The sequence below is a fragment of the Odocoileus virginianus genome, chromosome 26, assembly GCF_023699985.2.
Source record: "Odocoileus virginianus isolate 20LAN1187 ecotype Illinois chromosome 26, Ovbor_1.2, whole genome shotgun sequence".
NCBI classification, from domain to species: Eukaryota; Metazoa; Chordata; class Mammalia; order Artiodactyla; family Cervidae; genus Odocoileus; species Odocoileus virginianus.
The window spans coordinates 12,497,924-12,510,357 of record NC_069699.1 but is presented as its reverse complement, the minus strand read 5'-3'; the positions used below and the strand labels follow the sequence as shown (position 1 = coordinate 12,510,357).

At 45.7% G+C, this 12,434-nt stretch overlaps 1 protein-coding gene and 1 pseudogene across 12 annotated transcripts in view; one reads left to right on the top strand and one right to left on the bottom strand.

Moving 5' to 3' along the window:
• Positions 1 to 12,434, bottom strand: part of TRAK1 (trafficking kinesin protein 1) — a 99,880-nt gene that overhangs the window by 13,938 nt on the left and 73,508 nt on the right. For 11 of the 12 annotated variants that reach the window (XM_020872443.2, XM_020872445.2, XM_020872435.2 and 8 more), the window contains 6 exons: positions 12,293 to 12,423; positions 11,337 to 11,411; positions 10,651 to 10,788; positions 7,477 to 7,553; positions 5,814 to 6,050; positions 4,279 to 4,595 (listed from right to left, as the gene is read on the bottom strand). In XM_020872443.2, the coding sequence (XP_020728102.1) occupies positions 4,279 to 4,595; positions 5,814 to 6,050; positions 7,477 to 7,553; positions 10,651 to 10,788; positions 11,337 to 11,411; positions 12,293 to 12,423 (975 nt within the window). Of the gene's footprint in view, positions 1 to 2,919; positions 4,596 to 5,813; positions 6,051 to 7,476; positions 7,554 to 10,650; positions 10,789 to 11,336; positions 11,412 to 12,292; positions 12,424 to 12,434 lie in introns of those variants that run through there. The other variant, XM_020872447.2, reaches the window with a different exon arrangement.
• Positions 9,321 to 9,872, top strand: LOC139031212 (large ribosomal subunit protein uL24 pseudogene; annotated as a pseudogene).

Genomic DNA, 12,434 nt, shown 5'->3' with positions numbered 1-12,434 from the left:
ACTAGGGAGGCCAGGAGCCAGCAGCTCATGAGTCAAGATAAAAGAGAAGGGAAAGGCAGGCAGGCAGTGGGGCCAGGAAGTGGTCCAGGAATGTAACTGAGCTCCCCAACCTTCTGCTGTGCCCAGCTGAGTGTACTGCCTCCAAAACACTGCTGCAAAAATAATTTCTCCTAGGACAGTCTCAGCCAAGGAGTCTTGAAAGGGTTTTGTAAATGGGCAATTTCAAATCCACTTAAAACAGAAAAAAGTCATACACACTTTGGAGTTTATCCCGGCATTAAGTGTCACAAGTACAATAGAAACCTACTTAACTGGAATCTATTGAATAAAAATAGAAAATATTCTAAATGCAAAAAGAAAAGAAAAAAGACCAAAGATGCATATAATGAAACAAACCTGTCCATGGGATCCTAAGTCCTAGGTTCCACGGCACTATTTTTTAAAAAGCTACTCTGTACAGAGACATCTCAGCAGGGCAGCTTGTTTTATATGTATCACCTCGACTCATTCCTCAAAACCACCAGTCGGTTAAGTATTATGACCCACACTTTCACAGACAGAAGTTCACTGAAGTTACCTAACTTCCAAAGTCACTGAGTTAGTTGTAGCATAGTCAGTGTTCAGTGTAAAGGCCTAGTTCTTTCCATAAACTCACCCCACTTCCCTCCCCAAACCACAGGTCTGAAAACAAGCAAGGCCATCAGCATTCCAGCCAGGAATCTGGGCTCAATGAGAATCTGGAGGAATACGCAGTGGGCAGTGAAACTTCCTCATGGGTGTCCAGGGCCTGCCAGGAGATGCAATGGGGTTTCCGGCCACTGGGATTTCTCCTGCCATTTCTGGGGACCTCCATGCAGAGTAATCCAAAATGGGCCCACTGTTTGTGTTCACTATTCACACATCCACATTCCTGGTAACAAAATTGTACTGGGGAGAAATTTTAAACAAGGAATTTTGATACCCAGCTTGGAGCAGCACAACCAGGGCTCAGAAGGAAGATGAGAAATCCCCAGGTGCAATGTGGCCACATCACCTCTACCTTTGGAAGGGGACTAAAGGCAAAGCAAACACACTGGAAAGTGAAGAACTGGGTCAAGGGAGTGCCAGATCTCCCCATCCTTCTGAAGGGGGTTCTAGACATTTATAATGCACCAGGAAAGAACTCAGTGGGGCTAGAGGTCTAGGCCCAGAAAAGAGTCCCGTGGGCCTCCATCTGTTCAACAGGATGCCCCATTTTCCCCACCCCATGCATGAGTCCAAGACACAAATGAGGCTACAGAGAGTTGCTATTTGGAGTTCAATAGCCTACAAAGTACACCGAGTTATTTGCATTCCCTGAAAATGCAGAGCAAGGGAATCTAGTGAGACTACAATGGAAAGATTATGCTGAAAGATGCATAATACTTGGCGTTTTACCCCACCTCCCGTTACCATCACCTTCTCCCGCCCACATGAATGACGCTGGGGTCTGGCAGGCAAAGAGAGGAAATGTGTTCCCAGTCGGCACCAAGATGAAGGTCTATGGAGCAAGGTGCGGATCGGGCAAAAACATAATAACTACCCTTTTCCTTCTGTTTGCTTTCTTTCCACACCCCACTGTTTTAAATAAAAGGTTTTCATGTCACCAAAGGAGAAGACGACTCAATCCATTTATGTCAGCAGGGCACCTGAGGCTTAAGAGTTAGAACTAAACTTGCTGGATAATGGACAGATTGGAAGTGTGTGCTTTTCCCTAATTACATATTAACTTGTTTATCTGGAAATACTATCTGGTTATAATTAGAAAGGAAGAGCAAAACAGAGGGAAAAAATACTGTCCAACTCATCTTTTTAATGCAGATATATCTCTTTCTAGTTTGAATGTTTTGTTTGTTCTTCACCTACTTAAAACGTGTAAGGTAAGGTGAAGAGACAAAACACCTAGCCCATCTATTTTGGCTGACACCAATGAGCAGATAGCAAGATTAATTAAATAGGTAAGGAAGACAGATGGAAGACGCAGACTGGCTATCTGCTGTGATCCCAGCCAACATTCTCCAGGGGCCTCAACCCAGGTACATTTACCTGGGTCACTGGAGAACATGGGAATCCTATCAGCTTCTTGGTGGTCCAGTGAAAAAGGATGTAAGAACATGGCACCAGCGCAATGCTGGTCAAGGTCTCAACATTGGTGAGGCTAGCCTTTTTACCTGAGTTACCAGAACAGGGACAAGTTCAAGGAGCCTACAAGTTAATAAGTACCTAATAGATGCTGAGCATAATGCAAAACACATCATGTTTATTCCTTGCCACAATCTTGTGTGGCAGACGTGAGCCCTATTTTACAATAAGGGAAACAGAGCTCAAAAAGGTGAAGTAACTTAGCCAGCACCACAGTTAGAGCTATAATGCACCCAGCATCAGGCATACTTCTATGCTAGCACTCCACCATATCAAATTAAACACAGTAACATAAAAAGGTAATTGCAGAGGAAGAAAAAAAGTTGATTGTATTTTAAACAGTTAAGAAGTCAGAGGACTATAAAATGGAGCCAGAGGGATAGTCTATCATGAGAATACCTTACAGCCCATATTGATAAGATATGACTTTTTATGGTAGTGATTCAGGTTCCTGGTGAACAGAGTTCTATAGAAGAAATTTATTTTGCAAATCTAATGGGATTTCCTCTTATTCTATTAATTTATCACAGAAATACTGCTATCTGTGTCACAAGATTAAAAAAGAAAAAGATGACTTGGTCAAAATAATTTCTTTAAAAAAAAATCTCTTCTAAAATATGCTTGGAAAACGAGTCAAATACCTATTCTTAGATGATCAATGAAACACAAAGTAAAATGTAGAAAGCAGACAAGATAAAGATGATAAATTCCAATGACCTCTGAGAGACAAAGGAGAAAAAAGAAAAGAAAGGCAAAAAGTAAAATTGCAGAAATGAAAAATTTTATTGAAAGAAAAACAGACATAATAGTGAATCAGAAAACAATCACCAAGCTTACAACTGAATAAATTAAAAAAAGGATGAGCTATCCCTCTTCTGAAATCTAAGAAGGACCTACATTATACAATTTAGAAGTAATCATGAAAAAGAATGTTTGCCCACCCTCTTCCTTCCTTTTCAGAACATGAGATCCAGCATTTCTTGGATCTTTAACAAGTACAATCTCATCTTACAGCATGCATCCTAACAGAGGTGATACTCCAGCCCCCACTCCAGGGCTGAAAACTGGTTCTTTTGGGGTGAATACCTGTACTCTTTTTAGGCACAGATACACATATAATACATAAACAGTATATCTATCACATTAAATTTTCTGAGGGGATAGATTAGGAATTAATGTCTAAAATGGGTTCTTAAAGAAGTTGAGAAATACTGCCTTTACAGAAATTCTGATTTGGCTTTGCATTAGATAAATAATATAGAGTTAAAATATCTTCTCAAGCTCCCATGGGTTTTCAAACTAAAGGAGGGGGAAAAAATGAATGTTAGAAACACCTGATGGTTCTTAGCAGGGCAGTGATAAGTAAAGGGAACATACTTTATAATGCTGAAAGCAGAAAGAAAGAAAGAAAAGTGTTTCCATGAGTTTAATCATCTAGGGTGTTCCTGATACTAAAACCTGAATGGCCCCTGGAAAAGCTTGGCTTAAGGAGGTACAGAGCTCAGTTTCCTCCACAGTCACCGCCCTCCCGGCCCCCAACTGTGGAGGTCTAGAAGCCTTGTTCAGAACACACTGCATCTGAAGAAAGCCACACCCTTTTTATTTGAAGATCAAAGCAAAACATGTGAGTCAACAAACAGGAAACTGCTTTCTCATGGTTACTGAATAAACAATTTAAAACAGCACTAGCTTTGCACCCCCTCCCTGACAGCAAATTTTCTGAAAAGTCAAAGCATCAATTCTCTACACTGCTCAGAGCCCCCTGACATGACCTAATTAACTCCTGAGGATGTCAGGAGCGCCTCTGCCTTCCCTAAACATTTGATTTTCAAAGATTCTGAATGCAAGAGAATTAGGAAACCAGCGCCAAACGCGTTTTCTTTTCTTTGGCTTAGCTGATGGCGGTTAGTCTGGGCTGCCTGTGTGTGCATTTCCAAACCCACACCGGGAGAGGTGGAGGCCGGGGCACTCAGAGGAACTCAAACCAGCAGCGGGGGTGGCTGTCGCGGAAGAAAAAGGAGTAGGCGTTACAGAGGTTGCCCGCTTTCCGGTGGTGGATCAGGGACCACAGGGAGTCGCTGAGGAGGGCAGAGAGGGGCCGAGGCCCCTTGTGATCACCTTCCAGCGGCTTGACGATCTGCAGCTTCTCGGGCAGGTAGGAGCGGCTGCTGAACGACATGCCGGAGAAGCCGGTGAACTCGGAGAAGCGCGAGTGCGTGCCCAGGGACATGATGCTCTCGGTGGGCGTCAGGGAGCCGCTGAGCAGCTCGCCCTTCTCCGCCAGCTCCCTGAGCTTCCGCTCCTGCTCCTCCTCGAAGAATCTCCTCTCCGAGAGGTAGTTCTCCCGGCGGAGGGACAGCCGCCGCAGCGCCGTCTCCAGGTCGTGGGAGCCCGGGGTGCCCGGCGTGCCAGGCTTCTTACTCCGCTCCTCGTTTCTAGAAGGAGGGGAAACGGCGGGTGAGCGCGGAGCAGCCAGCAGGGGGCGCTGGGCAGCACTGTCCTTACTACTAGTTTCCGGGTGGCAGCTGGAACTTCTAAGGAACCAAGGCAAGCGGCTGAATGGAGGCAAAAATGGGGAAACGAATGCCTGTTCAGAAGAACAATTCCCTCGGCTGGGTTTTTCTTCCTCAGGGAGGTGAGGAGGGGGCACTGAGGTGCAAGGAAAACTTGCAAACACTACATAATAAACCCAGCCCCTACAAACAATCTCCCTCGTGACACCTAAGGAAGAAAGCTTCAGGCTGCAATTCCTGGTCTCCAATGGGACAGTTGGCTCCAGGGATGTGCCTTTTTCCTCTTGAATTTAGGGAGCTGAGAGCTCTAAGTTCTGATCCAAGCTAGTGGTTATCAGTGGGGAGGAGGCGATATAGGGGCAGGAGATTAAGAGGTACAAAGTACTTTGTATAAAATAAGTAAGCTACAAGGATTTATTATACAACACAGGGAATATAGCCAATATTTTACAATAACTATTAATGGATTATAATCTTTACAACTGTGAATCACTATATCATACACCTATAACTTACACAAGACTGTTCTGCAACTATACTTCAGTAAGAAAAATAATAATAAGTCCAAAAAGCCTCAGAGTTCTGATCAAGCATTTTCCAACTATCTGACTCATTGGTCAGAAAAACCAATTTTGTTAAGTCATAGGAAAAGGATGGACAATGAGGGTGGGGGTGCGGCTCCTGCAGGAGAGGGAGAGACCACCGCCAAGGAGGACCCACCCTAGGCATGCAGACTGTGGTGGGCACTTGCCAGGCGTGCTGAACCCTACTTTCTAAAGCAAAGCAGATTCTGGTCATGAGACAGAGCCTGAGTCCTCCTCAGTCTTTCAGAATCCGAGCAACAAAGGGGTTCATGAAATAAATGCCTAACAGATAGAGATTAACAGAAAAAAATATTCATTTATCCTCCCCTCCAACATTTTACAGAAAAGCTGACTTCTGGTGTATCCTGTTACAACCCTTTAAACTGGTTAACATACCAGCATCAAGATAAGCATTAGCTCAGCCGGTTGGCACAACGAATATGAGAACTGAAAGGTCTACACTTTTAAGGCCTCCCTCTTCTGATGACTGGACCTGTGTTCACTCACCCCCTACCTATCCCCCAAACAGAAAGAGAAAAGTCCCCGGCTGGCTCACCCCAGCTCGGCTGACTCTGCTTCCAGGATGATGCTGTTGGTCTTGTTGTCCAAGACCACGTTGCCAACGTCGCTGCCGTAGAAGCTGGACCGGGGGGTGCTGACGCAGCTGGACAGGAGGGAGTTCATGGCGGAAGACTGGTTGGAGCCAGGGATGTTCATGGGGGACGGGGTCAGAGACCTCTGCTTGACGACCTGGTTGATGTTCCTCACCGTCTCAAAGACGCGTTTCTGGTGACTGGGGAGAAAGCACAACATCACCCAAGACTAAGCAGACGCAGGAGTGACCCTGGAGTTCAACCCTCCCAGCACCATACTGAGGAGCCAACAGGCAGCAGGTCCGCTGTGACCCCCAATCAACCCGCCACCATGTACCTCCCATGTTTCCCAGAGTGTTGGCTGGAATTCACGAGATTCAACACCCACAGAATTCAAGGCTCCACTGCATGGCTGTGTCCTAAAGGTGATGCTAGCAAGAGTGATACTGCTCCCTACTTCCCTTACGCTTGACCTACAAAGATATTTAATACTAACTTTTGTCTCCCACCTACTCTTCTTGTTAGTCTCTAGAATGCACACTTCAGGAGGACAGTGTTTACTGCTCAGCACATAGCAGGGCTCAAAATATTTTTATAGAATGAGTCTTTGTCAACCATTCATTTTTTTTTTAAAGTGTGACTTCAAGTTAGTCTTAAATGTTTATAATGAGATGATAAACACTAGATGAGTCTCGTTCTTTCCCCCCTCTGGAAACTGCCATCTCTAAGGGCAGAGCCGCACTGTTCTTTTGTTCCCTTTTAAGGAGAAAATGGTAGGTGTGTTTCTGTAATGGCTGCCTCTTTCTGGGTTGCAAATGGCTTCACACATACACTGAGGTTTAGGGACACTGGTCGCTCCCAGGGCTCCAAGTTCTGTCTATGCCATTTGGATACAGAGAAAATTTGATTACATCAAACTCCAGGATTCTTACAGCTCTAAGCAGGTCAAATGCAAGGTCTCAAGTTAGCAAGAGAGATGATAAAGGCGGACACCCCTAAATGTATTCAGAAAGGAAATGGAAGCCTTGCTCACACCTTCCCAAAGAGCTCTCTGTACCTCACACATACATGCATGCGTGTTCAGTCGTGTCCGACTCTTTGTGACCCCATGGACTGTAACCCACCAGGCTCCTCTGTCCATGGGATTTTCCAGGCAAGAACACTGGAGTGGGTTGTCATTCCCTTCTCCAAGCAACCTTCCTGACCTAGGGATCGAATCCGAGTTTCCTGTGTCTCCTGCATTGGCAGGTGAATTCTTTACCACTGAGCCACCTGGGAAGCCCTTCTCTGTATCTCATACTGCATCCTATTTTTCTTTCCTTAACAGATGTTAAAAATATTTTAAAGTAATGTTTTCCATCAAAAAGAAAGATAAAAGTGAGTGGGGGTGTCAAAACAGAGCTTGTGTGACAAGAGATGGGAAATACATCTGCCCTTCCCCAATTTTCCACAAGTTCATAATATGTATTTAAAACCCAACCAGAGGAGCCAGTTGGAAGGAGGATGTTGTTGTCAGCTTCATTCTCTAATTTCCCTTAATCTGGATCGTCTGTGGAAGGCCCACAGGGAGTCCTGCACTTTGGCGCCCACCCCACAGCCCCTGGGAGCTGAGGACCAAGGCCTTACGCAATGTCTGGAGACTCCGACTCTTCCAGCTGCAGTTCCTTGCGCATGGTTCCCTCGATCTCCGCCGCCAAGGAGTCCTGGGAAAAGCCAGGAGACACACAGCAAGTGAGCAATTCAAGTTGCTCCGTCTCTAGAGGAGAATATGAGTGTGTGGCCCCTGCAGGGTGGCCAGAGAAGAGATAGCAGCCAGGTGCTCCAGGGGAAGGGAGACAAGAGCAGGTGAGCACATGGGGAGCTCCGTCCAGTGGGCAGCCCTTCAAGAAGTGACTTCAGAGTAAAGATTCAGGAGATGAAGGAGGAAAAAAAAAAAAAGACAAGCTAGTGGGAAGTAAGGTCTGAGAGTGGAGGCAAGAAAGGGAGTCCTGGACGCTATGGATGAGGCGATGAAGCATCAGAATGATGTTTATAAATGAATGACATAATGAGATTAAAGAGAAAGCCAAATACATGGAGTTAATTACTAAAATGTTAATAACAGCAAGTGTGATAGAGTAACTGGCAACAACTGTCACTCTGAGCGGGAGATGAGCACAGGTGGTATTTTGGGACATCTGTGGCAACTGACAAGGGCTATTATGATAAGACATGTGATTTTGACGGATGACAAAGTCCCAGAGATGACCGTGCTGCTGCGGTTATTACCGCAGCTGCTGTGGTTTGTTACCTACCTTCACAAGGGAAGGAAACACCAAGTGCAATTAGGGATTAATGAACATAAAAGATAAAATCTTCCTCTGAAGTTCACGGGCCCCCTGAATCCTGTCTGTAGATCCCAGATTAAGAACTATTGCCATAAGGTGAGAGAATTGGGAACATACTTGAGAAAAACTGCTACTCGCTGTTTTATTCAGCAGTTAGAGGGGGCTGGGAGCAAGGGAAGCAGATCCGAGTGTTCTGCTCCAGAAGCATGGGCATGATGTAAGCTTTAGATTGCCTTAAATACCTTTCATGCATAATGCACTTTATAAATAGCCCTCTTCAAAAACTGAGCTCTGCCAACAGCAGAAAAAGGCAAACAAAAGCTCCACCTCAGCAAATAATAAAAGCTGAGACTCAATCTCTCAAAAAGAAATTCATGTAAACCTTCAATTCAGCTTTTCTTATGGTATGGTTTAGTTTTAAAATACATCTGTCCTTGAGAGTGGGGAATGCAGGAGGGTGAATCCCAGGAATGCAGGAAACAATATGGCCCTAGGAGACGAGAAGCCGGGAAGAAGGGAAAGCGAAGCAGGGGATATACAAAGTTACGTGGGTCTGTGAGCCGAGCACAGTGAGCCCAAGATCAGTGGATTTGGGGGACAGAATGTCCTTGTCTGCCTTCATTGGGATCACTGAAATACCAATGTGCTCCTGGGAAAGTTGACTGTTGATGCTGTGTCCTTCTTTTTGGTTTTCCTTAGATTTCAGTCAGGCTGAGAGAGAGTTCCAGCCTGACTTTATATGTGAAGTCAAAGGAGAAAAGGAGACTATGATTTAGGAAAAGTGGGCCAGAGAGCAACGGGTCGGGGTAACAATGTCAGCAATGGGGTGGGGGCTAGGGAGGAATAAGAGCCCCGAGTAAAGGCCAGTTCAAAAGGGACCAAGTTTCACAAATATTTATACAGCCCTCCATGCCTATCTCATTTAGGGGGCTTTTCCTCAAAAGTTATTCTCTTCTCAGAGAGAACTGGTATTTCATCAAACCACTGAAACAGAGCCTGAAACCTTCTTGGTGGCTGGTTTTTCAGTCTGTTGATTCAGCCACCCAGATCTAATGTCTAGTGAGGACCTGTGACTCTACAACATGCCAAGCACTGCACCAGGTGCAGAGTATTAAAGAGAGGGAAGGAGATCTCTTCCCTTCTGTGGCCATCACTGAAGCGCCAGCGGCCAAAATGAAGCTCAATCCCTTTGTGACTTCTGAACGAAGCAAGAATCAAAAAAGGCATTTCAATGCACCTTCCCACATTCGCAGGAAAATTATGTCTTCTCCTCTTTCTAAAGAGCTAAGACCAAAAAAAAAAAAAAAAAGAGCTAAGACAGAAGTACAACGTTCGATCCATGCCCATCCAAAAGGATGATGAAGTTCAGGTTGTACGAGGGCACCACAAAGGGCAGCAAATTGGCAAAGCAGTCCAGGTCGACAGGAAGAAACACGGCATCGACACTGGACGAGTGCAGCGGGAGAAGGCCAATGGCACAGCTGTCCATGTGGGCGTTCGCCCCAGCGAGGTGGGCATCACCAGACTGACACTGGACAAAGACAGCAAAAAGATCCGCGAACGGAAAGCCAAATCTCGCCGAGTAGGAAAGGAAAAGGGCAAATATAAGGGAGAAACAATTGAGAAGTTGCAGGAATAAAGTCATCTTGTCTACAGCTTTCATTAAAAACTGTTAAAATGAAAAAAAAAAATAAAGATAGGGAAGGAGGAGATAGCAAATAAGACATGGGTCCCCACCTTCAAGGGGCCCTAGTTTGACAGAAGAAGATAAAATGAGAAAGTTCCCCAACCAAATATTACTGGGAAATGACCAGCAGAGGGGCTCCACCCTGTGCCACCCAACCGCCACCCCCCCCCACCCCCCGTCCACCCTGGGAGAGATCAGCCTCCTATAAAATCCTCTTCTCAACCACATTCCCCTAAAGCATAAACACGAAATAGATCAGGCCAGAGCTAAAAAAAAAATAAGATTGTGGGGAAATAATATAAAAAATATTAAAAATACTGCACACAGCACAAAGGGAAATATTTTTTCATATTACAGATACCAGAACTAGTGGGAGAATTGTTAATAAGCATACAAAGAACGAGTAGAACCATAAGGCAACCTAAGAATTCTGGAATGCATTTGTGAGGCCCAAATAGCACATACTCTACGAAAAAATAACATAGAAATAGCATCTTCCAAATATCTGAGGTGCCTACTAAATCCAGTTCCTACTAAATTTATCTTCTAAGGGCAGGGGTAAAAAAGACAGATTCAGAAGGATGGAAAATAAAGAACTATCTTGTCTCGTGTGGTTAAGAAGCTACTGGCTGGGCTCACAAGCCCTCAATTTGGATCCAGATCCAAGCTGTAAAAGGGAGAAGCCAGCCACCCGTAGAGACTCAGCTCCAGACCTGCCCTCCTCCCAGGAGCGCCTGCTAGCCTGAGGGTGGGAGGCGGGTGGCCAGGCGGCAGGTGGACACTCACCATGGGAAACAGGCCCAGCGAGTGGTAGCGCCGGGACGTGGTGTTGGGCATGGTCTTGTTCCGGAGGTTCTTGAGCTCCTCCTGCGCCTCGTGGAGCATCTCCATGCACTCCGCATACTTGTCCTCCAGCTCGCGCAGCTGCGGGAGACCAGGAAAGAGCAGAAAGGGCTGGAATGGTGAGACCAGGTACCTCCCACGAGCCCGGAAGACCCAGGATCACTAACAGATGCCCTGGCCCCCTAGCAGGACCGGCTGTCCTGTGGCCTGAGGCCAAACAGTCCTCAAGGCACAGTTTTTCTACAACTTGGGGCAAGCTTGCAGACTCAGAAATCTCCTAAAAGACTAACAACTGAGACAAAACAAATGAGAGGGCAAATCTTCACTCCCTCGTTTCCTTGCCATCTCTGAATGGGGTTCCCTTTGTACACCATGTTCGGTGTCCTCTCCTTTACTGGAATGTTTGTCAGGAGTGCGTGCATGCCAGGCTCCAGGCTGGCAAACAGCCCAGCCTCCCAGGTGCTTGTGACCAGCGTCAGTGGAGCTGGGAGCTGCCTTATGAGTAAGAATGACATTTAATTCATTATCAAAATGGTCACTAAGAAGGATGGGACCCACAGACTGTCAGAGGGAGGCTGATGCGCCTGAACTGGGATGGGAGCCTTATGAAATGAGGAAGAGCCACTCACCTCGGCCGTGAGCTGCCGCTGAGCATCCTTGGCAGCCCCCAGGTGCTGGACGAGTTCTTCATTTTCCACTGCACACTAGAATGTGGCAAAGGGAAGTCAGCTTCTCTTTTAAGACACTTAGCAAAGGCTAACATTTTCCCACTTATTGACCAATTCATTATGATCCTATCACACATCCACAAGGAGATTTTTATCTTATACTGGAGTAAAATTTTGTCTTTTAGCTTTGAAGGCAATGTCTTTCCTATGTCTATTCATTCCCTATTGCCCACCTCCACATCCATAGTTGGGCTTCCCTGGTGGCTCTGGGAAGAATTCTGTAAAGAATCGGCCTGCCAATGCAGGAGATGCGGATTCGATCGCTGGGTTGGGAAGATCCCCTGGAGAAGGAAATGGCAACCCACTCCAGTATTCTTGCCTGGGAAATCCCCTGAATAGAGGCGCCTTGGCGGGCTACAATCCATGGGATTGCAAAGAGTCAGAGATGACTTAGTGACTAAGCAACAACTTCCATAATCACAGCTGCTTTCTGAAAGTCTTTCACCTTGAGCTTCTAGCAAAGGCCTGATGTGGGAAACAATTGGTTTTTTGCTGCTTCATCTTAAATCGAAAGGGGACATTGTTCTGTGCAGAACATACAGGTGCCCTGTGTAAGGAGAAATGCTAACCTAGATTATTTATACCTTAAATTTCCAAACTCTCTATTTATAGCACCTTTACATGTCTTAATGAGTTCTACTCATTTGCAGACTTTTCTTAGGAAAATAGATAGTGATAAATATGATCCCTTTGCCAATTCAGGGTAACCAGTTTTATGCTATTGAATCTGTTAAGCTTCAGCAAAAGTTCTCAACGGACAGCACAGTTTCCTAAAATATGGATCCAAAGGGCACTGTCTTTGGGGGTAAACGGCCCCCTTCTTGATCTCAGAACTGTCAGAGAAACAGAAGCCTTACAGCTTTCGCCTTCTTCTGCAAATCAACTATTTGGGAGAGGAGGTGTGTGATCTCTTCCTGCTGGCGAGCAGCATCCTCTGTCTTCTTGGCCAGTTCCTCAGAGATGCTGGCAATCTGCACGTTGGCGTCCCCTTTGACCAAG